This window comes from Caloenas nicobarica, chromosome 2 (assembly GCF_036013445.1).
Source record: "Caloenas nicobarica isolate bCalNic1 chromosome 2, bCalNic1.hap1, whole genome shotgun sequence".
Lineage (NCBI taxonomy): Eukaryota > Metazoa > Chordata > Aves > Columbiformes > Columbidae > Caloenas > Caloenas nicobarica.
This window is the reverse complement of record NC_088246.1, coordinates 618,346-645,439: the sequence shown is the minus strand read 5'-3', so window position 1 is coordinate 645,439 and position 27,094 is coordinate 618,346. Positions and strand designations below refer to the sequence as shown.

General features: G+C 64.6%; 3 protein-coding genes across 5 annotated transcripts in view; 1 reads left to right on the top strand and 2 right to left on the bottom strand.

Moving 5' to 3' along the window:
• The window catches only part of LOC135986331 (uncharacterized), an 84,515-nt gene that overhangs the window by 24,044 nt on the left and 33,377 nt on the right, over positions 1–27,094 (top strand). Inside the window, 4 exon segments of the mRNA XM_065630308.1 lie at positions 3,040–4,126; positions 13,459–13,742; positions 13,823–13,845; positions 13,848–13,924. Of these exon segments, the coding sequence (XP_065486380.1) occupies positions 3,040–4,126; positions 13,459–13,742; positions 13,823–13,845; positions 13,848–13,924 (1,471 nt within the window).
• LOC135986205 (gastrula zinc finger protein XlCGF26.1-like) lies at positions 6,488–10,176 on the bottom strand. 3 transcript variants are annotated; one of them, XM_065630073.1, is made up of 4 exons: positions 10,029–10,176; positions 9,566–9,692; positions 9,178–9,285; positions 6,703–8,924 (listed from the first exon to the last, which is right to left on the bottom strand). In XM_065630073.1, the coding sequence occupies exons 2-4, from the start codon at positions 9,690–9,692 to the stop codon at positions 7,183–7,185; spliced, it is 1,977 nt and encodes a 658-aa protein (XP_065486145.1). In that variant the 5' UTR covers positions 10,029–10,176; the 3' UTR covers positions 6,703–7,182. The 3 variants fall into 3 exon arrangements, with proteins under 3 accessions (XP_065486146.1, XP_065486145.1, XP_065486144.1); XM_065630072.1 differs by having other exon boundaries at positions 6,707–8,927; XM_065630074.1 differs by lacking the exon at positions 10,029–10,176 and having other exon boundaries at positions 6,488–8,927; positions 9,178–9,250; positions 9,566–9,643.
• Positions 16,581–27,076, bottom strand: LOC135986294 (SCO-spondin-like). The gene is made up of 35 exons (XM_065630245.1): positions 27,064–27,076; positions 26,449–26,613; positions 26,193–26,359; positions 25,700–25,857; positions 25,349–25,569; positions 25,133–25,174; positions 24,842–25,015; positions 24,557–24,766; positions 24,180–24,347; positions 23,800–23,931; positions 23,346–23,586; positions 22,660–22,812; positions 22,536–22,582; positions 22,147–22,323; positions 21,922–22,068; positions 21,367–21,497; positions 21,031–21,155; positions 20,892–20,938; positions 20,609–20,689; positions 20,366–20,500; positions 20,121–20,282; positions 19,907–20,023; positions 19,534–19,672; positions 19,230–19,432; positions 18,983–19,156; positions 18,729–18,856; positions 18,434–18,579; positions 18,278–18,324; positions 18,037–18,201; positions 17,669–17,877; positions 17,484–17,579; positions 17,204–17,264; positions 16,949–17,079; positions 16,683–16,833; positions 16,581–16,603 (listed from the first exon to the last, which is right to left on the bottom strand). Exons 1-35 carry the CDS (start codon positions 27,074–27,076, stop codon positions 16,581–16,583), a joined length of 4,686 nt encoding a protein of 1,561 aa, XP_065486317.1.

The window sequence follows — 27,094 nt, the reverse complement described above, 5'->3', positions numbered from 1 at the left end:
GGGTGCAGCCTGCACGGTCCCACACCACCAGCATCTCTCCTGCCCCCGGAGACTGTTGTGACAGATCAGAGCTGAAAGCCATGGACGCAGTGAACTCAAGGGACATTTTAGAGGGATGGCCATGGACTGAGGGAACGAGGTCTCTGTGTGTCCGTCCAGTGACAGGAGCAGTGGCTGCCACAGGTCAGTGGTTTAGGATCCTGCTTGCCGCAGAGCAGCGTGTAGATCACTCTAGGTGCAGCTGAGCAGATTGGATGGCAAGGTTCAGTGTTACTGCAGGGAGGAAATGTGCCGAGCAGAATGGAGTGAGGGCTGTTTCAGGTGGTTTCTGTGGGAACAGGCTGCAAACGGGCAGAGGGAGGCCCTCTCATTGGGTCATGAGCTTCAGAATGGACCCTCTTGCTTTCTCAGCTTCTCAGAGACGAGTCCGGGTGCAGCTGGATGCAAACTCAGCCCCAGACTTGGTCAGTGGTTCAAGTCTAAGAGACACAGAGGGTAAGGGGAAACAGGTCAGGGTTTATATGTATTTATGGCCACAGGTTATGTGTGCACACCCCATTCTTTATATCGCTTGGCTGGGATTTCACAGTTTCATCACTCTGCATCTCAGCTGCTCACCTCCCCTCCAGGGGGCTGGTGCCAGGTCGCTCCAGAGTCTGGATCCCAGGTCTGTCCACGCAAACTCTCAGGCATCAGAGTTCGTAGAAATCAGTAATTTATTGCAGTAGAATAGCAGGAGGGTTGGCTGGAGCTGGCGCCTTCACAGAGGGCCCAGCCAAGCACAGAAATCCCTGGGTTTTACACCTTACAGACTGTTTATCCACCCCTCACACCACAAGTCAGTCCAAGAGCAATAGTTGACTCCGGGGTCTCGTTGCTTCCCGTTGGATCTTTTTCACTGATCTCGGATGGGCCTTTGTGTTGTTTTACTCTAGATATTGTTTATAGTCCATCACGTTGTGTTGCTGCTTTGTCCAAGTGAATCCTTCTCTTCCCAGCACAGTGCAGAGCAGCCCCTGTCTCGGAGATGTCCCTAATATCTTTGTTTTAGCCTTGAAGTCATCATGTTCTCCCCAGTCAATTCCGTTCTTGCCAGCAAAGTGCAAACCAAACCTGATCTCGACGGTGTTCGCTGTAATCTGGAGCCACTTTTGTGTATAGGAAGTAGATGCAAGTTTGGTAAATATGAGCAGAACTTGACAGCTTAAGATTTCAGCAAATTCAGCTTGCTAAGTAACATGAAGGAGAGAGTATATTAAAAATCACACAACCTTATACTTGACGTGCAGAATAAACTCTACAACCCGAGATGAGTTATAAAGCAGGTATGTTTATTCCGGTGCCAGGGCGCAAGGGGGTTGCTCCCACAGCTTGCACACCGGTTTGCCACAATGGCAACTATTTGATTAGTAGCATTAGTAAAGCATTGTTAACTTTTCCGACTTGCAAGTCTCTCTCCCTTATCCTCCTATTACCTTTCCTTGCTGGGGAGGGTGGGTGGTTAAGAGACTCTGGCCCAAAGCGCTGCTGGCTCGGCTGGGGGGCGAGTCCGGGCCCGGGGTGGCCCAGGACACGCGGTGGGTGACGCCCCGGGCTGGGCTGGGCCACAGTGAATGGGCACAGCGCGGTGGGAGGAGCCCCGGCCGGGACACGTGACCCGCAGTGGCCAAAGAGGGACTTGCTGGCCGATGACGTCACGCCGAGTATAAGAGGCCGGGGCGGGGCGGGCGCGCCCGTGCGGGGCGGCCGGAGCGGGGCTGGGGGGCGGTGAGTGCTGGCCGGGGGGGTCCCCGCTTGTCCCGTTCTTGTCCCCTCAGCAGCGCTGCTGTTTCTCCGCTCCTTTGGCGGCGGGGGCTGAACCGCGGCAGAGCCCAGTGAGGAGCGGGAGCCCGCCGGGCCCCGGGGAGCAGAGCGAGGCCCCCGGGGGGAGCACGTTGGCGTGGGCGCCAGCTCGGGGCTGTCCCCAAGCTGCGGCGCTGGCGCTGAGGCGGCGAGGAGAGAGGGGGGCGAGCGGGGAGAGCCCCGCCGTGCTCCTGGCGCTGCCGGGGCCGGGCCGGGCAGCGCCCCCCAGTCCCGCTGAGCCGGGGGCGCTTGTGGCTGCAGATGGCGGTGACGTTCGAGGACGTGGCCCTCTACTTCTCCCCCGCGGAGTGGGCAGAGCTGGCGGGCTGGCAGCGGCGGCTCTACCGGGAGGTGATGCTGGAGAACTACGAGATGGTCGCCTCGCTGGGTGAGGACTCTCTCTGGCGCTGCTGGGCTGGGCTGGAGCCGGAATTCAGCTCTTTAGCTGAGCCGGAGCCCTTGGAAGGGCAAATCCAGCTGTTGCCGTTGCTGCCCGAGCGCTGGCGTAGCGGCTGTGATGGCAGGTTTGACCCTGCCGGGCAGCGTCCTGGAGAGCGGTCCTGGGGGAGGAGAGGGGAGGGGATGGGATGGGATATAATGGGACAGGATAGGACAGGGTGTTTCAGGGGCAGTGCGGGCGAGGGGGCTTCTCTGTGTGCCCCGCACAGGCTGGGCCGCCGTCAAGCCCGAGATCATCTGCAAGCTGGAGCGAGAAGAGACGCCGTGCGTGCCAGACCCCCCCGGGGTGCGGCGGGGGCACCAGAGCCCTGGGCCAGGTGGGTATTTGGGGCTGCGGTGGGGGCGGGGGGTTCCAGCAGCACCGTCCCCTTGGCCCCAGGTGCTCGGTGCTGCCCGGTGAGGTCTGTCTGCCGTCCCACAGTGCAGGGAGCTGCTGCCCCGCCAGCTGTGTCCTGCAGCCAGGAAGGGTGGGGGGCTGGCGGGTGCCTGTGCCATTCCCCATGGGGAGGGTCCCACGTGCCTGTCCCGGCCCCAGCGCTGACCCGGCCTCTCCTCCCCAGCAGCTGAAGATGTCCAGGTGCAGCAGGAGATCGAGTCTGTCCATGAGGAGATTCCAGCACCCACTGCCCTGCTCCTGGGGGTGCCCAAGCCGGGTGTGATGCAGGGAGGCCCATCAGGGCAGCCCGTCCTGGAACCCCGGCCACTGGAGCAGAATTCCACCACATGCCCTGAGTGCAACAAGAGCTTCAAGCACCGGTCAGCACTGTCCGTGCACATGCGGAGCCACAGGGGCGAGCGGCCCTTCAGCTGCACCTACTGCGGTAAGAGCTTCAACCGCAAAGATCAACTGCTGAGCCACCAGCGCATCCACACAGGAGAGCGTCCCTTTGCCTGTGCCGACTGTGGCAAGTGCTTTGGCCATAAGCATCATCTGATGAGCCACCGGCGCCTGCACACGGGGGAGAAGCCCTTCAGCTGTGGCTACTGTGGCCACCGCTTTGGGGAGAAGCACAACCTGGTCAGCCACCAGCGCATCCACACGGGTGAGAAGCCGTTCAGCTGCCCTGACTGCGGCAAGAGCTTCAGCCACAAGAATCAACTGCTGAGCCACCAGCGCGTGCACACAGGTGAGAAGCCCTTCACGTGTGACCATTGTGGCAACCACTTCAGGGAGAAGAACCACTTGATCAAGCACCAGCGCGTCCACATGGGCGAACGGCCCTTCACCTGCACTGACTGCGGCAAGAGCTTCAGCCACAAACATAACCTGCTGAGCCACCAGCGTGTGCACACCGGGGAGAAGCCCTTTGTCTGTGGCCACTGTGGCCAGTGCTTCAGGCAGAAATTCAACCTGGTCAGACACCAGCGAATCCACACCGGCGAGAAGCCCTTCACTTGCCCTGACTGTGGCAAGTGCTTCAGTCACAAGAATCAACTGCAGAGCCACCAGCGTGTGCACACAGGTGAGAAGCCCTTTGCCTGTGGCCACTGTGGCCAGTGCTTCAGAGAGAGGGACCATTTGATCAAGCACCGACGCATCCACACCGGGGAGCGCCCCTTCACCTGCGCTGCCTGCGGCAAGAGCTTCAGCCAGAAGCAGAGCCTGCGGAGCCACCAGCGCCTGCACACCGGGGAGAAGCCCTTTGCCTGTGACCACTGTGGCCAGCACTTCAGGCAGAAAAACAACCTGATCAGCCACCGACGCATCCACACTGGGGAGAAGCCCTTCAGCTGCACCCGCTGCCCCAAGGCCTTCGGGCACAAGAAGAGCCTCACCAGCCACCAGCAGGTCCACACTGGTGAGGAGCCCTACAAGTGTGGGGAGCGTGGCAAGAGCAGCAACCAGAACCAGCAGCAGATTCACCAGGACCTGCGGGCGATGCGGGAGGGCTGTTGTCAGGAGAGCGGGGCTCCATCCCCAGCAGGGGGGGCAGGCGGAGGAGAAGCCCTTCCAGTGCAGCAGCCTCAAGAAGCGTTTTTGGGATGAGATCATCATGCTGGGTCACCAGCGCCCCTATGGCACCCCCAGCCTGCAGCCGCCTCTGCAGTCCAGCACGCCCTGAAACTGCCCCTGAGGGGGCGGGGGTGGCTGGTGGGGGGTGTCCTGGTTTGACTGGGACAACGTTAATTTACTTTTTTTCCTAGCAGCTGGTACAGAGCTGTGTTTTGGATTTAGAATACAATAGAATATTATTTGATAATATTACTTGTCCTGAGAGTAATCTGGTAGTTGTACTCAGCATCGTTGTCATCTCCAGACCTTGGGAGCCATCCTTGGGATGTTCAAGCCATCATGCTCCTGCTGCTGTGTCTCCTGGATGTGCTTCTGGTCTTGTTTAGGGTCAAACAACTATTTAAAGGTATCGCCCAGAGCTCTGCCTCGAGGCTGGACAGTTATGAGTGGCAGAGTGTGCGGGAGGGTCTGGGCAAGTACTGGACCAGTGGGCACCTCCCGTGCTCTGGAGCTTCACCTGAGTCCTGACAAACTGGGCAAACACTTGCAAGCGAAAGGCAAGTTGTTTAGTAAGGGATGATACAAAAGCAGGGCCGTCGTGAGAAGAGGAAGAGGAGACAGTAACCACTCGATCCCCATCCCTGAGGGAGCTGCGAGACGTGCGAAGCGGTTTCAGCCGTCGTTCAGGCGAGCACATTGTCAGCTGGCTGCTCCGGTGCTGGGAGAACAGGGCCAGCAGCTGCAGTGGGAGGGTGGGGAAGCCAAGCAGCTGGGATCCCTTTCCAGGGAAGGGGCATCGCCAAAGCGATGGGGGGAAAAGGGGCACAAGGCCTCAGGCGCTGGAGGCGACTCCTGTCAGCTGGGATGGAAAGCTGTCCCTGAAGGAAGATGTTCTGCGTCACCCAGGCACATGGAACCCCGTGGAGAGAGGTGTCCAGCACCTGAGGGAATCGGCCGTGCTGGAGGTGATTTGTGGTGACCTGGACAGCGAGCAGTTCTCAGACACCCAGATGAAGTCCGGTGCACACATTCCATATTGTAAAGTTTGTATGGAACACACCATTGTCGCATGCCAACTCGTTGGCAGTACTGACCGGGGAAGACGTTGAGGGACCAACACTGGATGAATTTGCTAGCCCGCTCTCAGAATATGAAGAAAAACTTTCCTCCTCCCTCGTCTTGGCTGTGGAGAAACTGTCCCGGAACTTCCAGCAACTCAGAGATGATCGGTCCAGCTCCCCACAGTATGTACCAGTATCTCAGCTATTGGCAGTAGGTGTTCCTCTGCTCAAGAGAGGGGATATAGTGGGTACACAGCATGGGTGACTCTGTGGTTTTACTTCTGTGACCTTGGAGAGGACATGGTGAAGTGGGATGAAAAATCTACCTCCACCCTGGAGGCACAGGAACGTGAGCTGCAATCACAGATGGGGGTTCTTCCAAGAGAATTGCTGCTCCCATCTCCAGCAGGGAGGGCTATCTTCCTCTTGATCCTAATGAGGGGGCTTGTGATTCATATTTACAAGAAGTGAGTAGCGAATACTGTGATGGGGACCAGAGGGGCCCTGCCTCCAGCCAGGCGGGGGAAAGGGACAACTGGGTTTACTGGACTGTGTGGATTCGATGGCCTGACACATCAGACCCACAGGAGGAGGCTTTAGGAGACACGGGTGCATCGGAGTCAGGGAGAATGGCCCTACCCGGAGCCTTTGGCAGAAAGTACCAGGGGAGACTCAATGTCGACCCCTGGGGTTTGGGAGTCAGGGATACAGAGGATTTGAGGCCCGCTGTGCTCCAGCTGGAAAAGAGATGTTGGCAGCGTATGAAGGGGTTCGAGCCGCTTTGGAAGCGGCTGGTACACAAGCAGAGCTCCTCCTGGCACCCCGACCCCTGGTGCTGGGCTGGGTGGTCAAAGGGAGGGTCCCCTCTACACATCCTGTGACTGATGCTACATGGAGCAGGTGGGTCGCACTGAGCACAGAACAGGTGTGAATGGGAAACCCCAGTCACCAGGAACCTTGGGAGTGATCATGGACTGGCCAAAGGCCAAGGTTTTGGAATATCGCCAGAGGATGAGGTGACGTGGGCGAAGAGGCCCCACTGTACCATCAACTGCCAGAAAATGAGAAGCAATATGCCCTGTTCCCTGATGGGTCCTGTGCTGTTGCTGGAAAGCAGAGGAGTCAGAGAGTCACTGCAGGGAGCCCTAAGTGGCAGCAGCTGCTGGAGGAGAAGGTGAAAGGAGCCAGTTTGCAGAGCTGAAAGGTGCCCAGCTGGCTTTAGCCACTGCTGGCCCAGAGAAGCGAGCCCATGATGCCTCAGGCCACCAAGGAATACAACATATGATGGGCTCGTGAGCGAGGGGTGGACTTGACCACGGGCACCGTTGCACAGGTTATCCATGGATGGGAAACGCACTGCAATCAAGCAAGACAAGCGGTCAAAGGCTCTGCAGTGTGGGGGGAATGGTGAAATATAAATCCTGGTTTGGCTGGGATAGAGTTAATTTTCCTCCCAGCAGCTGGTATAAGGCTGTATTTTGGATTTAGTATCATCAGAATGCTGATAATACATGGATGTTTTCGTTGTTGCTGAGCAATGTTCATAACAAATCGAGGATTTTTCAGCGAGGAGACTGGAGATGCACAAGATTCTGCAGGGGAGGGGGTAGATAAGTGGAACGCACATCATTCAAAAGAGAGAAGCAGCAATATGTTTTGTGGAGATAAAACAATAATTTGATAGAGTTCAATGAAATCAAATGAATTTCATGAAGTTTAACAGTGGTATGACAAAGTTATTAAGTTTCATGCCAAGGTTCACCTTATTAATTACTGCACAGAAGAACAGCACAAAGGAAAAACTGAAGGCTTGAGTAAGAATGATTCACACAGAGACCCAAATAGCCCCCCTTGTTAGCCTGTCCCCTAGTTTATACTCTGTGCAGGTGAAGGTTTCTCAGAGCTGTGGATGCGCTGGTGATGGATCAGGCTGCACTTCTGGCTGAAGCTCTTGCCACACTCAGTGCAGACAAAGGGCTTCTCCCCAGTGTGGATGCGCTGGTGGCTGACCAGGTGGTTCTTCCGGCTGAAGCTCTTGCCACACTCAGTGCAGGCAAAGGGGCGCTCCCTGGTGTGTGCGCGCTGGTGACAGGCCAGTTTGCTCTTCTGGCTGAAGTTCTTGCCACATTCAGTGCAAGTGAAGGGTTTCTCACTGCTGTGGATGCGCTGGTGCTTCAGCAGGTTCCTCTTCTCCCTGAAGCCCTTGCCACAGTGGCTGCAGGCAAAGGGCTTCTCCCCAGTGTGGATGCTCTGGTGCTTGTTCAGGTTCCTCTTCTCCCTGAAACTCTTGCCACAGTGGCTGCAGGCAAAGGGCTTCTCCCCAGTGTGGATGCGCTGGTGCCTCCGCAGATCATTCTTGCAACTGAAGCTCTTGCTGCAGACAGTGCAAGCAAAAGGTTTCTCCCCAGTGTGGATGCGCTGGTGACTGACCAGGTCGCCCTTCCTGCTGAAGCTCTTGCCACACTCCGTGCAGGCAAAGGGGCGCTCCCCGGTGTGGATGTACTGGTGGCTGATCAGGTTCCTCTTCTCCCTGAAGCTCTTGCTGCAGTGGCTGCAGACAAAGGGCTTCTTCCCAGTGTGGATGCTCTGGTGCTTGTTCAGGTTCCTCTTCTTCCTGAAACTCTTGCCACAGTGGCTGCAGACAAAGGGCTTCTCTCCAGTGTGGATGCGCTGGTGCATCTGCAGATCATTCTTGCAACTGAAGCTCTTGCTGCAGACAGTGCAGGCAAAAGGTTTCTCCCCAGTGTGGATGCGCTGGTGCTTGATGAGGATCCTCCTCTCCCTGAAACTCTTGCCACAGTGGCTGCAGACAAAGGGCTTCTCCCCAGTGTGGATGCGCTGGTGGCTGATCAGGCCACTCTTCCTGCTGAAGCTCTTGCCACACTCAGTGCAGACAAAGGGGCGCTCCCCGGTGTGGATGTTCTGGTGAGTGACCAGGCTGCTCTTGTGGCTGAAGCTCTTGCCACAGTGGCTGCAGACAAAGGGCTTCTCCCCAGTGTGGATGCGCTGGTGGCTGATCAGGTTCCTCTTTTCCCTGAAGCTCTTGCCACAGTGGCTGCAGACAAAGGGCTTCTCCCCAGTGTGGATGCGCTGGTGGATCAGCAGTACTTGCTTGGAACTGAAGCTCTTGCCACAGTCATCGCAGGTAAAGGGCTTCTCCCCTGTGTGGATGCGCTGGTGTCTGATCAGGTTCCTCTTCTCCCTGAAGCTCTTGCCACAGTGGCTGCAGACAAAGGGCTTCTCCCCCGTGTGCAGGCGCTGGTGGATCAGCAGCACTTGCTTGGAAACGAAGCTCTTGCCGCAGTTGGTGCAGCTGAAGGGCCGCTCGCCCCTGTGGCTCCGCATGTGCACGGACAGCGCTGACCGGTGCTTGAAGCTCTTGTTGCACTTGGGGCACAAGGGCTGCGGCTTCTCCAGTGGCCGGGGGGCTGGGAAGGGGTGAAGATGGGGTTCCCCTGAGAGGCGCCCCTGCCTCCCACCTGCCCGTCTGGGTGTTGGGGCCCCCCGCTGCCTCCTGCCCTTCTTGGGCACCCCCAGGAGCAGGGCGGTGGGTGCCGGCAGCCCCTCGGGGATCCCATCAGCCTCCATCTGTGTCCCAGGGTCAGCGGCTGCTGAGGAGGAAAGGCCGGGTCAGCGCTGGGGCCGGGACAGGCACGTGGGACCCTCCCCATGGGGAATGGCACAGGCACCCGCCAGCCCCCCACCCTTCCTGGCTGCAGGACACAGCTGGCGGGGCAGCAGCTCCCTGCACCGTGGGACGGCAGACAGACCTCCCCGGGCAGCACCGCGCACCGAGCACCTGGGGCCAAGGGGACGGTGCTGCTGGAACCCCCCCCCCCCACCGCAGCCCCAAATACCCACCTGGCCCAGGGCTCTGGTGCCCCCGCCGCACCCCGGGGGGGTCTGGCACGCACGGCGTCTCTTCTCGCTCCAGCTTGCAGATGATCTCGGGCTTGACGGCGGCCCAGCCTGTGCGGGGCACACAGAGAAGCCCCCTCGCCCGCACTGCCCCTGAAACACCCTGTCCTATCCTGTCCCCTTATATCCCATCCCATCCCCTCCCCTCTCCTCCCCCAGGACCGCTCTCCAGGACGCTGCCCGGCAGGGTCAAACCTGCCATCACAGCCGCTACGCCAGCGCTCGGGCAGCAACGGCAACAGCTGGATTTGCCCTTCCAAGGGCTCCGGCTCAGCTAAAGAGCTGAATTCCGGCTCCAGCCCAGCCCAGCAGCGCCAGAGAGAGTCCTCACCCAGCGAGGCGACCATCTCGTAGTTCTCCAGCATCACCTCCCGGTAGAGCCGCCGCTGCCAGCCCGCCAGCTCTGCCCACTCCGCGGGGGAGAAGTAGAGGGCCACGTCCTCGAACGTCACCGCCATCTGCAGCCACAAGCGCCCCCGGCTCAGCGGGACTGGGGGGCGCTGCCCGGCCCGGCCCCGGCAGCGCCAGGAGCACGGCGGGGCTCTCCCCGCTCGCCCCCCTCTCTCCTCGCCGCCTCAGCGCCAGCGCCGCAGCTTGGGGACAGCCCCGAGCTGGCGCCCACGCCAACGTGCTCCCCCCGGGGGCCTCGCTCTGCTCCCCGGGGCCCGGCGGGCTCCCGCTCCTCACTGGGCTCTGCCGCGGTTCAGCCCCCGCCGCCAAAGGAGCGGAGAAACAGCAGCGCTGCTGAGGGGACAAGAACGGGACAAGCGGGGACCCCCCCGGCCAGCACTCACCGCCCCCCAGCCCCGCTCCGGCCGCCCCGCACGGGCGCGCGGGGGTCGCAGCGCTGACGCTCCAGCGCAGCCGCCGGCAGGTCCCGGACCGGATTCCCCGACGCGCGGATCGGGAGCGCAGGGAGAGGAACGGGCAGAGCCCTCTGGGGACACCGGCCACTGATGGAGAGAGCGCGGCCCCGCGATTCCTCACCTTTAAACTGAGTCTGACGTGCGTGGGATGGAACCCTCATTGGTCACTGGCGGGTCACCTGTTCTGTCCGCTCCTCCCCGCAGGCGCGGCCCTTTTACACCCTTTCCCTTGTGGAACAGAAGCAGCTGAGCAGTGACCTCGGTTTCTAGTGGCGGAAGTAAAAGCAGGGCCCTTTCTGCGTACCATTCCTACGGGTACCTTAGGACCAGCTGTAAACATCGACCGTTATCAACTCTAGGAACAGATGCTGCCTGAAAAAATGTAGCCAACTTCAGAACGTGCAGTTCTGAGGAAGAATCGTAACTGAAAGGAAAATTTACTGAAAGGAGAATCGGTTCTGTCCCAGCCAAAACCAGGGTGGGCACACATCGCGCTCCCCGTCGTTCTGCGTCACCCACCAAGTGCCCCCAGGTCCCTGAGCAAAAGCAATCGCACAGGTGGTTTGTCTTTGCCGAGCAGGAGTCACCCCGACTGGCTCGTCAGCCATTCGCTCTGTCCCAGCCCAGCCCAGGACAGGCTGGCGGTCGCTCCGGGAGCTGATGTCCCGCTCCTGGCTGGGATGCAGCTCAAGGCTCCAGCCCAGCTGGGCTGGGGCTGCGCTTTGGCTTTGGGCTGCAAACAGCGTTGGTCCCACAGGGCGGCGGTCGGTCCCGCTGGGCAGCGCTCACACCGCACCACGGGCTGTTCCGCTCCTGGGGCGGGTGCGCTCGAGCCCCCCAAGACAAACCAGCAGCGCTTTGGTCCAGAGTCCACAGGAGGGAACGGCCTGAGCTGCAGCCGGGCCAAGAACTCCTGTTAGGAGACCCCCAGGGCAGCGGAACGGCAGCTGAACCTCCATCAGTGGTGGGTGCAGGGGGTCTCGTGCGGACCTTTCCCTCCGTGTGCGATTCGACTGCGAGCCAACCGCTTTTTTCCATAAATGTGACGGCCTGGGGGAGCTGCTGTGAGCTCTCTGCTGAATAGCTGGCTGTGTGGAGATGGTTTTGCTACTCACAGGTCACTGGAGGAGCCCAACTCAAGTTTCATATCAATCCTTTAGCTTAAGTGAATGCCAACTAAATCTAATGAATCACCTGGAATTATAAGGTTGTATGATTTTTAATATACTCTCTGCTTCATGTTACTTAATAAGCTGAATTGGCTGAAATCTTAAGCTGTGAAGTCCTGCTCGTAGTTACCAAAAGCAACTACAAACTACACTGAGGAGCTGCAAGATCCGGTTTGGTTTGCAGTTTGCTGGGGAAAAAAGAATGACTTCAAGGCCAATGCGGAGACTTTACAGACAAAACAGCACCTGCAAGGCTATAGACTATAAACAATATCTACAGCTGAACAGAACAAAGGCCCATCTGAGATCAGTGAAAAAGATCCAATGAGAAGCAAGAAGACCCCAAATTGAAATATTACTATTGGACTGAATCATGGTACGAATGGTTTGTAAAGATATAAAAATCTATGGCTCTCTGGGCTTGGTTGGACCCGTGTGCAGGTCCCCACATTGAGCCACCCCTCCTGCTATTCTACTCCATTAATTTTTTTAATTTCTGTGCATTCTGTTGCCTGAAAGTTTGCTCCATGAATGGTCGTAAGGCCTCGCCTGAAAATTTGCTTCCAGAGTTCTAGAGTACAGACTCTGGAGCAAATGGTTATGAGGGAGAGAAGTCACCTGCAAGTTTGCTTCACAAACGGTTACCAGGCTCCTGGAGAGAAGGTCAGCAGCGTTCGGCTTGGCTTATTTCCTCCATGCAGAAAATGATAGAGTGAACCTGCCACCCAACTCTTTTAACTCGCACTTTTCTTTGGGTGATATAAAGGCCATTCTGTAGTAAGCAGAACCCTAAATCACTGCCCTGCGAGAGCTCCTCCCCTGCGAGCAGGCTGGGGAACAGGGGGACAAGGAGTGTTCCTGCCGCTTTGCTCACAGATGTCTCTATCTCAGAGCCTCTCAGCCTTGTCACGTTTCGGAGTCTGTGTCTCCGGGTCGTTCAGAGCGCCCATCCCTGTGGCTCCCCAGCACATGCAGACATCTCGTGTCCCATGTCCCAGCAGACTGCCCGTGCCACCACCTCTCGCTGGGCACGGCCGCCGTGGGCAGCTTTGTGTGCGGGGGTGCCGGGGGAGATCTGAGCCAGCCTGTAGAACGGACACGAGCATCCCCGTGTGCGCGGGGGCTGGGGAAGCCCCGGGGATGCCCATGCCGTCCATGCAGATGTGCACAGCTGTTGCAGAGGCTGGAGCTGGCCCAGCCCCAAGGCCCCAAGGCCCCGAGCGAGGCTGCAGGGAGCGCAGGAGACGCGGCCCCAGCCCAGAGCCTGCCCTGCGCTGCTGGGAAGGGCCGGGGAGGGACAGAGGGATGGGCAGAAACTGCGCGTTTCCATTGATTCGGGATTTCACCTCCCTAGAGCTCCCTGCTAAAGCCCTGGCAGCACCGTCCCCATTCCTGCAGTGCTGAAGCGAAATGGAGCTGCAAGTCCCCCTTGGTCTGGGGCATGCCAGACCCCCCCGGGGTGCGGCGGGGGCACCAGAGCCCTGGGCCAGGTGGGTGTTTGGGGCTGCGGTGGGGGCGGGGGGTTCCAGCAGCACCGTCCCCTTGGCCCCAGGTGCTCGGTGCTGCCCGGTGAGGTCTGTCTGCCGTCCCACGGTGCAGGGAGCTGCTGCCCCGCCAGCTGTGTCCTGCAGCCAGGAAGGGTGGGGGGCTGGCGGGTGCCTGTGCCATTCCCCATGGGGAGGGTCCCACGTGCCTGTCCCGGCCCCAGCGCTGACCCGGCCTTTCCTCCTCAGAAGCCGCTGACCCTGGACTCAGAGGGGTACTGAGGGTGTCCCAAGGGGCTGCTGGCACCCACTGTCCTGCTCCTGGGGATGCACAAATTGGGTGGGAGGCAGTGGGGGGCTTAGCCCACAGCTGGTGGGGGGTGAGCTATAGGGATCCACTGGGGCATCCTCTTCTCGCCCTCCTCCCAGCCCCCTGCTGCTGGTGAAGATCGTCCAGATGTGCCCCATAGGCAATAAGGGCTTAAAGCAACAGACAGTGCTGGCCGTCTCCATGCAGACCCACACGGATGCACCAATTGCGGCAAATGGGTTGTCCGCAGGCATCACCTGCTGAACCACCAGGACAGGCACAGTGGTGAGAAGCCCTTTGCCTGCGGCCACTGTGGCCAGCACTTTGGGGAAAAGCACAACCTGGTTACACAATAGCAAATCCACATGGGCAAGCAGCCCTTCACCTGTCCTGACTGCGGCAAGAGCTTCAGTCAGAAGAATCAAATGTTGTGGCACAGACTCATGCACACAGGTGAGAAGCCCTTCACCTGTGACCAGTGTGGGCAGCACTTCAGGGGGAAGAAGCAGCTAATCAAGCATCAGCGCAACCATATGAGAGAGTGTCCCTTCACCTGCACTGACTGCCGCAAGAGCTTCAGCCACAAACAGAACCTGCTGAACCACCAGCGCCTGCACACCGGGGAGAAGCCCTTTGCCTGTGACCACTGTGGCCAGCGCTTCAGGAGAAGTTCAACCTGGTGAGACACCAGGGAATCCACACTGAGGAGAAGCCCTTCAGCTGCACCTGCTGCCTCAAGGCCTTCGGGCACAAGAAGAGCCTCACCAACCACCAGCGGGTCCACGCGGGGAGAAGCCCTACAAGTGTGGGGAGTGCAGCAAGTGCTTCTGCCAGAGGCAGCACCTAGATAAACACCAGCGGGTTCACCAGGGCCCATTGGCGTTGCCAGGCAATGGCCGTGAGGAGAAGGGGGGTCCATCCCGGGCGGGGGGTCGGGCAGAGGCCAAGCCCTTCCAGTGCAGCGGCTGCGAGAAGCAGTTTCAGGCCGAGGGGCTCATGCTGGGTCACCAGTGCCCCCACGGCACCCCCAGCCTGCGGCCGCCTCCGCAGCCCAGTGCCCCCTGAAACTGCCCCTGAGGGGATGGGGGTGGCTGGGGGGGGGTGTCCTGGTTTTGGCTGGTACAAGGTTACTTTTTTTCCTAGTAGCTGGTTTAGAGCTGTATTTTGGATTTAGAATGAGAATGGTTTAGTTGTTGCTGAGCAGTGAAGGACTTTTCAGCCTCTTTTCAGGGTGACGGAACACTGGAACAGGCTGCCCAGGGAGGTTATGGAGTCTCCTTCTCTGGAGACATTCAAAACCCACCTGAACGCCTTCCTGTGTAACCTCACCTGGGTGTTCCTGCTCTGGCAGGGGGATTGGACTAGATGATCTTTTGAGGTCCCTTCCAATCCCTAACATTCTGTGATTCTGTGATTCTATGATTCTCTGAGGCCCTGCCAGCTGGGAGGGGGCACAGCCAGGAGAGCTGCCCCAAAGGGCCAAAGGCACATTCCATACCATATGGCATCATGCTCAGTAGAGACACTGGGGGACCTGTCCCGGGGGAGCTGTGCCTCAGGGACAAGCTGGGCATCGGTCAGTGGGGGGTGAGCGATTGTGTTGTGCATCACTTGTTTTATACATTATTCTATGGGATGGGATCCTGCCCCTCTGCTCCACTCTGGTGAGACCCCCCTGCTGGAGAGGGGCCAGAGGAGCCACAGAAATGATCCGAGGCTGGAACAGCTCTGCTGGGACGACAGGCTGAGAGAGTTGGGGTGTTCAGCTGGAGAAGAAAAGCTCCGGAGAGACCTTAGTGTGGCCTTTCCAGACTTAAAAGGGGCCCATAAGAAAGATGGGGACAGACTTTTGAGCAGGGCCTGTTATGATAGGACAAGGAGTGATGGTTTAAACTAAAGGAGGGAGATTCAGGCCGGACATGAGGAAGGAATTGTTGGCCCTGAGGGTGGTGAGAGCCTGGCCCAGGTTGGCCAGAGAGGTGGTGGCTGAACCATCCCTGGAGACATCCCAGGCCAGGCTGGACGGGGCTCTGAGCAACCTGAGCTGGTGCAGATGTCCCTGCTCAGGGCAGGGGGGCACTGGGGGAGCTGAGAAGGGCCCTTCAACAAAAGCCATTCTATGAGTCTATGCTATGACTTTAAAGGTGAGGAATCGCGGGGCCGCGCTGTCTTTGTCGGTGGCCGGTGTCCCCAGAGGGTTCTGCCCGTTCTTCTCCCTGCGCTCCCGATCCGCGCGTCGGGGAATCCGGTCCGGGACCTGCCGGCGGTCTGACCGTCCGGTGTGGCCGGAGCGGGGCTCGGGGGGCGGTGAGTGCTGGCCGGGGGGGTCCCGCGCTTGTCCCGTTCTTGTCCCCTCAGCAGCGCTGCTGTTTCCCTCTGCTCGTGGGCTGCGGCCCCCGGCGATGCCCCCAGCCCGGCAGGGCCCCCCCGCCTTCCCCTCCCGGTCCCGGTGGCTGAGCCGGGGTGCGCGGCTGGTCCCCTGCTGCGGTGGCACGAGTGACACCGATTTATAGGGCAAGTGGCCAGGCTCTGTGACCAGCCTGCCACGCATCAAATTCTGTTTAAGAACAAACAAAACCAAACCAAAAAACACAAACCAAACCAAAGAACCCAAGTAACCAAACGAAACCTTTAATGGTCACCACAGCTCGGTGCTGCCGTCCTCTGCCCAGCATCCCCCGGAACTGTCTGTCCCAGTGGGACAGACTTAGTGAGGCTTTGAGGAGGGAGAGGGACGTGGGGCAGCACCCCGGCTGCGTACCTGCCATGGGGGCAGCAGCTCTTTAGGGACACCCGCCCGCCGGGGCTGGGGCTGCTGCGGCCGGGTGAACGGATCGGTCCCTGGCAACCCCCGAGCTCTCCCTGGTGCCCCCCCGGCCCTCCCCGTTTCCCCCCGGTCCTTCCCACCCCCCGAACCCCTCCCGGTCTTTCTCGGTGTCCCCCTCCGCCTCCCGCATCGCTCTCTGTCCTCCCCGGTCCCTCCCGGCCCCCCTGACCCCTTCCTGGTCCCTCCCGAGCTCTCCCAGGTCGCCCACAGCCCCTTCCCCATCCCTCCCGCTGACACCACCCCGGTCTCTCCCCGGCCCCTCCTGGTCCCTCTCGAACTTTTCTCCCCAGGTCTCCCCGATACCTCCCGGTACCCCCGAGCCCTTCCCGGTCCCTCCTGGTCTCCCTCGAGCTCTTCCCGGTACACCCCAAGCCCTTTCCCATCCCTCCCGCTCCCCACCCCGAGCCCTCCCCGGTCCTTCCTGGTGCCCCCCGCCTCGTCCCTCCCCGATCCTCCTCGGTCCTCTCCGAGTCCTTCTCGGTCACCCCCCGAGTCTCTCTGGTCCCTCCCAAGCCCTTCCCGGTCCCTCCCAAGGTTTCCCCACCCCCCGGTCCCCACCCAGTTCTTCCCGGTGCCAGACACGGGGGCTGCTCCCTCAGGTTTATTGCAGACCGGGACAGGGCTCGGAGAACCGGAGCATGCCGGCGGTGCCGCCGCTGGGGTGGGGGGGAGCGTCCAGCCTGGGGATGCTCAGCGCCGGGAGAAATCCCCGCCTGCAGGAGAGGGGATGAGAGAGACTCGGGACCCTGCGCCTCTGGGCAGTCCTGCCCGCACCCCGGCCCCCCCTCTCACCCTGGCAGCTGCTGCACTGGCAGCTGTGGATGATGGGCAGCACCACGGGCTCGGCCCGCCCGCCGGGGCAGGGCAGGTGCAGGACGCGGACGGGGCTGGCAGGGTCCAGGCGGTAGCTGCAGCACTCGCAGAGGCTTTGCAGGTACGGCTCCTGCCCGAGGGACGCGTGGCTGCTGGGGGGGGGGGGGGGCGACACCGGGGACCCCCCCCGCTGCTGCCCCCTCAGCCCCGGGCAGAGCCCGACCGAGCCCCCCGGTGCCGCTGACCTCGGGGGTGACGCTGGTGCGGGAGCGGCAGCGCCCGGCGCAGTAGCTGACCTCGACGGCGGGCAGGGCACAGGGCCCCTTGGCGATGGTGCGCAGCTCGGTGAGGCGCCGGCACATGGAGGACGGCTCCTCTGCAAGGGGGGGACACGGTGCTGGTGCTGCCCGCGCTGCCTCAACGCCTCCCCCCAGCAGCGCGGGGCAGAGGCCGCGGGTTCCGGGAGTGCCCAGCCCCGCCACGGGCCGCGGGGACCTTACCCGGCCACTCCTCCCGGCAGACGGGGCAGCACCTGCCCGGCTCCCGAACCTTCACCGCGCCCTGCCGAGACGGTGCCGTCAGTCCCCCGCCCACATGTGCCCCCTGCCCGTGGGAACCCCAGCCCGCACACGCCCCCTGCCCACATGTGCCCCCTCCCCATATCTGCCCCCTGCCCACGAGTGCCCCTCCCCACAAGTGCCCCCTGCTCACCAGTGTGCCCTCCTCATGCATGCCTCCTCCCCCCTCCCCAAAGCGCCCCCACCCCCAAGTCCCCCGCACTTCGGGGCAGGTGAGGGGGGCACAGCCGGTCGTGCAGGCAGCCTGCCCGTCGATGCAGCGGCACGTCTCGCACTCCTCCTGCCACTCGCTGCCAGCCTGGCCGAGGGGGAGACACGGCTGAGCCCGGAGGGGGTGCAACGGGGCACCCCCCCAACACGAGGGGCACCCCCCCGGGCGCTGCTCACCTGGTGGAACTGCCCCCGGTGCCAGCATTCGCAGAGCACGGCTGGGACGCAGTGGCCGGTGCTGTTGCGGTAGCGGCCGGGCTGGCAGGCACAGCCGGGGGACAGGGCCCCGCTGCAGTTGCGCGGCAGCTCGCTGGAGATGTCCTGGCAGCTCTGCTCGCAGCTAGCAGGTGTGTCAGGGCCCTGCCAGCGCTCGCCCATGGGACAGGCTGCATGTGGCACAGGGCATGGCACTGTCACCATCACCAGCACTGGCACCACCGCGGTGCCTGGATTGTTGCCTCCGCCCTAGGTTGGCACCCTGCAGGTGACAGCTCTGTCCCCTCCCTTGCCACCTCCAAGGGTTGAGGGACTGCGGGGGGACTCACGGCAGTCGGGGAGGCTGCAGGGGGTCCGGCGGATGGACGGGCCCAGGCACTCTGCCCCCTCGTAAAGGCGCTGCCGGAGTGGGTGCCGGTGGGAGAGCTGCTCGCCCACCCCGCATGTCACCGAGCAGGAGGACCAGGGGGACCACGGGGACCACAGGCAGTCCACTGTGGGGGACGGGGTGAGACCTGGTGGCTGCGGTGTGGAGACCACCACACATGGACAGGGACAGGGGTCTCTCACCATCACAGTCCTCCTGGGAGCAGTTGAAGGCGCCGCGGATGCAGACGCTGCGGAGAGAAGGGGGGGTCAGAGCCCACCCAGCCCCTGCTGAGCTTCCAGCGCCCCAGCTCAGCCGGTGAACCGCTGCGGGGTGATGCCAGGGGCTGTGGCACCCACCAGATGTTGCAGCGGTGCTGCAGGCGGCTGCCTGGGGCGTGTTCCTGCTGCTGCTGCGCCTGCGAGAGGTTGTGGGCCCCGGGCAGGGTGGGGGGCAGCCGGCAGCGGCACAACTCGGGAGGGACACAGACCCCATCCTGCAGAACCTATGGGGCACGCGGCGGTGACCGGGAATCCCCTCTCCCGGGGTGGCAGCGGAGTCCCCGAGTGGTGGGTGGTAGTGGAGTCCCCAAGGTAGTGGGTGGCAGTGGGGTCCCCAGGGGCTGCAGGGGGGGCTCGGGCAGCCCAGCCGTACCTGGCTGAGTGGACAGGTGCAGCCGGGCTGGCAGGTCTGCGGCAGACACTGTGTCCCCGGGTGGAGGTGAGTGCAGACACGGGGACAGGCGTTGGCACAGTCCCCGTAAACCTGCCCGCTGGGGCACTCTGCGGGGTGAGGAGGGGGTGGCTGCAGCAGGGAGCCCCCCCCGTCCTGCGGCACAACCAGCAAAGCTGCAGCTCCCCGGCACCCCGAAGGCTGCCCCCACCCCAGCCTGGTTGAGACCCCCCTACCCGGTGAGCAGTTGCGGACGTTGCAGACGCGGTGCAGCAGCAGCGGCTGGAGCAGACACGGCTCCTCCCGGCCCCCCGGCTCCGGCAGCAGCTCCCGGTGCCGCTCGGAGGTGCCCCCGCCGCAGCTGGCAGTGCAGGGGCTCCACGGGGACCAGGGGCTCAGACGGCAGCTGGCTGCAGGGGCAGCGCGGGCTCAGCACCATGTCACCGTCCCGCCGTCCCGCCGTCTCACCGCGGTGGCACTCACCAGGGCAAGGCTGTGGGTTGCAATCAGCCGTCTCCTCTGTGCCGGCAGCATCGCAGGGCACCCCGCCGGCGCTCTCCTGGCAGCCACGGTGCCTGGACGTGTTACCGCCACCGCAGCTGCGGGAGCAGGGTCCCCACGGTGACCAGGGTCCGTAGGACGGACACGCCACGGCTGGGCAGGAGAAGGTCCCGTTCTCGCAGGTGCTGCATCAGGAGGGACGTTGGCATCAGTATCCCACCCCCGGGCTGTGCCACGGGGCGCGGTTGTCCCTGTCCTGCCACCGCGTCCTCCCCACGGCACCCACCAGTTGTGACAGTCCAGCTCGGCCGCCTGTCCCGGCCGGAGCTCCCGGCTGCTGTTGGCAGCGGGCAGCCCGCAGCGGCATTCGGCAACGGGCACGCACGCCCCGTCCTGCAGCAGCTGTCCCGGGGGACACCGGCACCCTGCGGGGGCAGAGAGGAGCAGGGTTGCACCCATGGGTGCTGCGGGTGGTCCTGAGCCCCTGGTGGGCGGGGGGGGCTCTGCCGCGCGGATGCACAGAGCAGGGTGTGAGTGCACCCGTGTGCCACGGTGCAGCCGGAGCTGTGGGGCAGGGAACGTCACGGCTGCGATGGGGGTGTGGGGCAGGGGGCTGTCCTATGTGGTGGGGGGTGCAGGCAGCGGCGGGGGTCACGTACCTGGCTTGCAGGGCCCCTGCAGACACTGGACGTGGGGCCAGAGGTCGGCGCAGGCGCGGGGGCAGCCGTTGGCGCAGGACGCGGTGAAGACCCGGCCCCGCTCCCCGCACGTCTCCCCTGGGCGCGGGGCGGGTGTCAGGGTGCACAGGGACACGGCACCCGCCTCGGCCTCTCCACGGCACACAGGGACGCGGGGGTGCTGGGTGGGGGTTACCTGGGCAGACGTCGGTGTTGCAGCTCTCGGTCTGGGAGTGGGCACCACGGCACCGCCGGCTGTCCGCCGGGTGCTGGGGCTGGCGCTGCCGCAGGCGGTAGCCCCCGCTGCAGGGGTTCCGGCAGGGCTCCCAGGGACCCCAGGGGCTCCAGAGGCAGGGGTCTGCGGGACACGGGCATCAGCTGCCCCGTGGGGACACCCTTCTCCCGTCCCGGTGTCCACGGCACCCTGCAGCCCCCGGGTACCTTGGCAGACGTGGGAGTCCGGGCAGAGCCGCTCCTGCCGCAGTTGGGCCGAGCAGGCGGCTTTGTCGCCGGCCCAGGGCAACCCGGTCTGGGGGTCCAGGCAGGTTCGGTAGCGATGCTGCACCGCGGCCAGGGCTGGGACCCCCGCCGGTGTCCCCCCCGCCAGTGTCCCCTCTGCTAGTGTCTCGTCAACCCGTGTCCCCTCCGCCGGCCACCTCCCCGGCGGGGCCAGCAGCTGGACGAGGGTGGCGGGGCCGAGGGCGGGCAGGGGCAGGCAGGGGCCGCAGGGTGACCACTCCGACCAGGGGCCCAGCGGCAGCAGCCCTGAGGGGACACGGAGCCTCTGGGGAATCCCCAGCCGGGGGGACGGGCAGCCCCCACCCGCGTGGGGCAGGCAGTGGGCAGAGAGATGCCCACCCCGCGGGGGGGCCCTTGAGCAGAGAGGAGGGGCTGGAGGGGCTGGGGCCAGGCTGGCGAGCTGCTGCCGAGGGCGGGGGCTCCGCGGTGCGCGGGGGTCCGCACTCACCCTGGCAGCCCTCGCTGCTGCACCGCAGGGTCCCGTTCTGGCACACGCTGGAGGAAGAAAGTGGGTGAGCACCCACCAGCCCTGGTGTACCCCCCGCCCGCCCCCCGCCGTGTGAGGCTGCCCCCCCGGCCCCGCTCACCACTCCTTGCAGCCCAGAAGGACCGTGTCGCCAGCAGCCAGGGGCTGGGGGCCGCCCGGCCCGCCGGGGTGCAGGCAGCCGCACTGGGCGGGGGGCACGCAGCCCCCGGACTGCTCCAGCAGCCCCTGCCAGGACAGGCGACCATGCGGGGGTTGGCAGGTGCCCCCCTGCACCCCCCACCCCTCCTGCCTCTGTAGTGCCAGCTGGATGGTGGCACCCAGGTCTTGCCCCCGCCCCCGGTGGGACTGTCCCCGTCCCCATCCCATCCCCAGGGACGCTCCCTCCGGAGCCCCTCCCCAGTGCCGGAGCCCCCTGCCCACCCCTGCCCGCTCTTGCCTGCGGGCAGGCGCAGCCGGGCAGGCAGGGGGGCGGCTGCGGGCAGAGCTGGGGGTGCTGCAGGCTGGAGCAGAGCCGCTCGCAGGGGGCGCCGCAGGGCTGGTACTGGAAGGGGTGGGCACAGCTGGTTTCTGCGGGGGAGACGGGTCAGGCAGGAGCCGCGACACGGGCAGAGGCACCCCAGGCAGCGCCTGGGACGGGGAGGGGGCGGGCAGCACAGGAGACACGCAGGGGTGGGCAGGGAGATCCCAGTGAGGGCGCGGGGATGGGCTGGAGCAGGCAGAGAGATCTCAGGTGTGCAGGGACCGGGCAGGGAGTAGCTAATGCACAGGACAGGCAGGGTGCAGGCAGGGGGATGGCAGGGTGCAGGCAGCAGGGCACAGGGGACAGGCAGGGTGCAGGCAGAGGGGACAGACAGGGTGCAGGCAGCGGGGGCACAGGGGACAGACAGGGTGCAGGCAGCGGGGGCACAGGGGACAGACAGCGTGCAGGCAGCGGGGGCACAGGGGACGGGCAAGGTGCAGGCAGCGGGGCCGCCGCAGCCCTGTCGCTCACCCGAGCACCCTGAGGTGTTGCAGGGTCGGCTCTGCACGTCGAGCCCGGCGCAGCCGGCGGGTCCCTGCCGGTGCCGGTGCCGGTGCTGCCGCGGGGCCTGGCAGGAGCAACGGCTCCAGGAGCTCCAGGGGCTCCAGGGACAGGTGGCTGCGGGCAGGCAGGGGACGCGGTGATGGCGGTCAGGGAACCCACTGATCTCCCAGCCTGGGCACCCCGGCCCCCTACCTGGGCAGGGGCGCAGGTAACAGGCCTCCAGCTCCTGGTGCGGGCTGTGGCTGTGGTTGCAGGCAGCGCTGGGGGCACTGGGGGGCGGGCAGGGACAGGCAGCCTTCCGGACGGCCAGGCCGGTGCCGCAGGAGCGGGAGCAGGGGCTCCAGGGGCCCCAGGTGCAGCCGCCCGACCCTGGGGACGCAGCACCCCAAAATCACCGCCGTGACATGGAGCGGTGCCCGGGGTCCCCTCCGTCCTGACCCGTGGCCTCCCACGAGGTTTGGGGGTCCCAGGAGATTTGCATCAACCTTTGGGGGAGCTACATGGTCCTGGCATCCCCAGGGACACCTGGCAGGGGCTGGGTGCCATGGCGGGGGGACACAGGCAGGTAGGGGAGTACTCACTGTCACAGGGGATGTCCTGGCACTGGGTGCCCTCGGGGGTGCAGGTGCTGTGGGAGGGGCACAGGGTGGGTGGGTTTGGGGGTGCAGCTGGGCTCCTGCCCCCCCCCGACCCCCTGGCACCGACCATTGCCGGCACTCTCCCTGCAGCCAGCTGTCCCCCAGGTGCCTCTCGCTGCCTGCCTGCAGGCAGAGGGGCGGGCAGGGCCCCCCCGTGCAGCCCCGGCTCTGCTCCTGCGGCCCCTCACATTCGCCATCCCCCGAGTCCGGGCTGGGGGTCCTGTGGGTGACACAAGAGGGACACAGGGGGCCGTGAGGGCAGGGGCCTGGCTGGCACCCACCACAGCTCATCCCCGAGTGCCATGTCCCCTGAGGGCTGTGTCGCCTGGGTGTTGTGTGTCCCCTCCTGGGTTCCACGTTCCCTGGGTGCTGTGTGTGTGTGTCCCAGCCAGTCCCTGGGTGCTGTATCCCGCCCTGCAGCCCCCATGGGTGCTGTGTCCCTTGGGTGCTCTGTAAGTCCCCTGAGTGCCATGTGTGTCCCCTGGGTGTCGTATGCTCCCCCTGGGTGCCATGTTCCCTGGGTGCTCTGTCCCCCACTCCCCCTCAGCCCGTCTCTGGGTGCTGTGTGTGTCCCCCAGGTGCCATGTCCCCTCCGTGGCCTGTCCCTGGGTGCCATATGCCTCCCTGCAGCCACCTGTGGGTTCTGTGTCCCCAGGGTGCCCTGTGTGTCCCCTGAGTGCTGTGTGTGTCCTGCAGGTGCCAAGTTCCCTGGGTGCTGTGTCCCCCGCACAGCCCCTCCAGGTGCCATGTCACCTGAAGCGGGCCTGCTGCCCATCCCCACAGGTGACACTGCAGGGTGCCCAGGGGCTCCAGCGGCTCCAGTGGCAGGGGGCCGGGGGGCAGCCCTGGCGGGTGCAGCGCAGGCGGCCCCCACTGCAGGTGCAGCTCTCGCAGCCATCGTGGTGACGGCTCCCAGGCACCCAGGTGTGCCCCTCTGCATCTGTGCACTCGCAGTGGGTGGGGGGCACGCAGCCCCTGTCCTGCTCCAGAGTGCCTGTGGGGACGGGGGGGGTTGGTGACAGGGTGTGGGACAGTGACCACCTCCGGGCACATGTATGTGTGTGCATGGGTGTGCAGATGTGCACGCACATCTGCTCCTGCAGAACACACACACACCCCCAGCCCTGCCCGGGGGGGGACCCCGACCCCCCCAGCACCCTGCCATTCAGGTGGGGGCACAGGGGGTGCAGGCGCAGGCAGGACTCACCGTTGGGGCAGCGGCAGCCGGGCTGGCAGTGCTCATCCTGCCCGCAGGTCAGACCCTCCTGCAGGTCTCGGCAGTGCCGTGGGCAGCGGTTGGCACAGGCCACCAGCGCCATGCCGGCCGGGCAGCCCCTCCCTGCAGAGCACGGCCATCAGCATCCCAGTGAGCCCCCGAGCCCCCTGCAGCTCTCTGTGCCCCCCCAAGCTCCCCATGCCTTCCCAGGTCGCCCCAGGTCTCCCCCGGGCCCCCTGCCGCCCCTGTACCCTCCCAGGTCCCCCCAAGCCCCCTGTGTCCCCTGTGCCCCCTCTAAGCCCCTCGTGCACCCCATGCTCTGCCAGGTCCCTCCAGGTCCCCCCAAGCCCCCCGCCCCTCCCGTGCCGTACCGCAGGGCTGGGGGTTGCAGAGGCGCAGGTGGTGCCTCTCGCCGGGGCAGGGCTGCCCCCCGTTTTTCGGGGGTGGACGGGTGCAGGAGCGGCTGCGGATGGAGCGACCCCCCCCGCACGTCCGGTCACACCGCGACCAGGGGCTCCAGGCTGACCAGGCGCCATCCACTGCCGATGTGCCGAGAGGGCATCAAACGGGGGGCTCTGCCCAGACCACTCCCCCCCGAGTTCCCCCCACTGACCCCCAGCCAGCCCCCCCATGCTGGCTCCAGCCTCCCATGCTGCCCCCCTAAACCCTCCCCAATCCCCCCAGTCAGCCTCGCCAACCCCCCCATGCTGCCCCTCCCGGGCCCCCCGTCTCCCCCCCGGCCCCCCACCCTTGCAGGCCTGGGGGTTGCAGACGCGGCTCTGGCTGTTGGCACTGAGGATGTCGGGGCACCAGCGGCCCCCCGGCCCGGGGGGGCTGTAGGCGCGCAGGCGGAGCTGCTGCCCGCCCCCGCAGCTGCGGGAGCAGCCGCCCCACGGCCCCCACGGCGTCCACCAGCAGTCCTGGCCGGCGCAGCGCCCGTCCGGGCAGGGGGGAGCAGCTGTGGGGACAGCGGGGATGGCACCCACAGCCTGGCAGCGCCCCCAGCCCGGGCAGGGGGACCCCCCAGCCCCACCTGCGCAGTGGGGCAGGTTGCAGACCCACTGCTGGGCGCTCTCCCCCCGGCAGCCCCCGGCCCGGCGGCAGGAGCGGCTGCGGCTCTTGGTGGCCGGCGCCTCGGGGAGGGTGCAGGTCTTGGAGCAGAGGGTCCAGGGGGACCAGGGGCCGAAATCCTCCTCCTCCTCGGCGCCTGCGCCGGGATGAAGCCCCCCACCCCGTGAACCAAGAGCATGAGTCCCCCCGAAATCCTGGACCTCCCCGAGTCGGGGGTCCCAAGGTGGTGTCCCCCTCCCTGCACAGCCCTCACCTGGGACAGTGGGGCTGGGCTCCGGTGTGGGGACGGTCACCACTGTGGGGGGAGAGCAAACACCGTGACACCCCCCCCACCCCTCGACCTCCACGCCTGGGGGGGATCCAGCCACACCGGGCTGGGGCAGTGGGACCCACGACCCCGTGGGGCAGAGGGGACGGGGAGGGGGATGTGACCCATGGCAGAGGGGATGGGGACAGGGCTGTGACCCACCGGGGCAGTCGGGGCTCTGGCAGTACTTGCTGTCGGTGCGGGGTCCCACACAGTCCTGGCCCCCGTTGGCGGGCGGGGGGTCGGTGCAGCCGCGCTGGCGGATCGTCAGCCCCTGCCCCCCGCAGCTGGGGGAGCAGGGGCTCCAGGGGCCCCAGGGCCCGAACCCCCCGTCCCGCCGGCACCCCGGCTCTAAGCAGCGCAGGCGGCCATGCAGGCAGGTACTGCGGGGGGGGCAGCGTCAGGGAGGGGCCGTGGGGCAGGGGCTGGGTGATGAGTGACAGGGATGGGCAGTGGGGTGACAGGGATGGGAAAAGGGGTGAGAGGGACAGGCAGCAGGTGCCGGGCACTCACCAGTTGGTGCAGCCCAAGTGGATGGTGCTGCCCGGGGGCAGCTCCTGGCCCGGCATGAGCGGGGGGCTGTGGGTGCCCAGGCCAGGGGAGGCCGGTGGGATGGCAGAACCGTTCTGCAGCTCCTGCAGGAGCTCCGCCGGCAGCACGCAGGGACACTCCTGCATTGCACCCAAAGTCCCGCAGAGCACCCAGCGCCCCAGGGACCACCCATCACCCTGGGGAGCCCCCACCATCCTGGGGAGCACCCATAGACCCGAGGAGTCCCCCCTACCCAGACAACCACCCACTATCCCATGGAGCTCCCACCACCCCAAGCAGCACTCACCACCCCAAGGAACACCCAGCACTCTGGGAACCTCCCATCTGGGCCCCCCCAGTGAGCAGGGACGAGCACCTCCCCCCAGCCCAGCACAGGAGGAGGCAGCACCCGGGGGTCTCCCCACAGAGGGGGGTCTGGATTGGGGGAGCAGCACCTCGGGGTGCAGGGGCTCACCGAGAGGCAGGCATCGCGGTGCAGGTAGGTGCCGGGGGGGCAGTGGCAGCCCTCCTGGCAGCCCCCCCAGACGCAGCCCACCCGGCCGGCCAGCTGGGCACAGCTGTAGGGGCAGCCCTCGCCACGCTGGCACTCACGGTACAGCCGCCCCGCCGGGCAGCCCACCTCTGCATCAGCACCAGGCTCAGCACCAGCAGGGCTGGGGGGCTGCGTTGTGGGGCTGGGGTGCAGGGAAGGGCGGGAGGCTGGTACTCACCCCGGCACACCTGGGTGTTGCAGATCTGGCTCTCCAGGCCCAGCCCTGGGCACACCTGCTGCTGGCACTGTCGCCGGCGCAGCCGCTCGCCCCCCCCGCATGAGACGCTGCAGGGCCCCCATGGGGACCACGCACCCCACGGGGACTGTGCACCCCACGGCACCTCTGCAGGCACGGGAGGAAGAGCAGGATGGCATGGGGCGCCTTGGCCTCACCGGCAGCGGGGGCTTTAGCCAGTGATACACCAGTGCCAACACCAGCCCCGACACTTAAAGCCCGTGGGAAAGGGGGCCCTGGGGGATCTGCTCTGCCCCATGGCACCACATGGCACCACACTGCACTGCATTGCCATCCTGTGCCACCCCATGCACCCTATGCCACCCTCTGCCCCCCTGTGCCACCTGACCCCTTTCCCTGCTTGCTGCCCCCTGCAGTCCCATCTCCTCAGCCCACCTGGTCCCACCACATCCCCACGCTCCCACTTCGGGGTCAGGCAGCTGCTGGGGGCACCCACCCTGGGGACACCCACTGCAGGAACACCCAAAGGTGCCAGCCCTGAGGGCACCCACTGCGTGGACACTCAACCCCAGCGACACCCATACCAGAGTCACCCACCCTGGGCACCCATCCTGGGGACACCCACACC

Excerpts from the sequence above, each read along its gene's own strand:
- LOC135986205 (XM_065630072.1), bottom strand. The coding sequence starts at position 9,692 with ATGGCGGTGACGTTCGAGGACGTGGCCCTCTACTTCTCCCCCGCGGAG. Across the intron at positions 9,286-9,565 it reads CGAGATGGTCGCCTCGCTGG|GCTGGGCCGCCGTCAAGCCC; the intron begins GTGAGGACTCTC and ends TGCCCCGCACAG. Across the intron at positions 8,928-9,177 it reads GCACCAGAGCCCTGGGCCAG|CAGCCGCTGACCCTGGGACA; the intron begins GTGGGTATTTGG and ends TTTCCTCCTCAG.
- LOC135986294 (XM_065630245.1), bottom strand. Across the intron at positions 22,583-22,659 it reads CAGGGAGAGTGCCGGCAATG|CACCTGCACCCCCGAGGGCA; the intron begins GTCGGTGCCAGG and ends CCCCTCCCACAG. Across the intron at positions 16,834-16,948 it reads GCACCAGCGTCACCCCCGAG|GAGCCGTACCTGCAAAGCCT; the intron begins GTCAGCGGCACC and ends TCCCTCGGGCAG.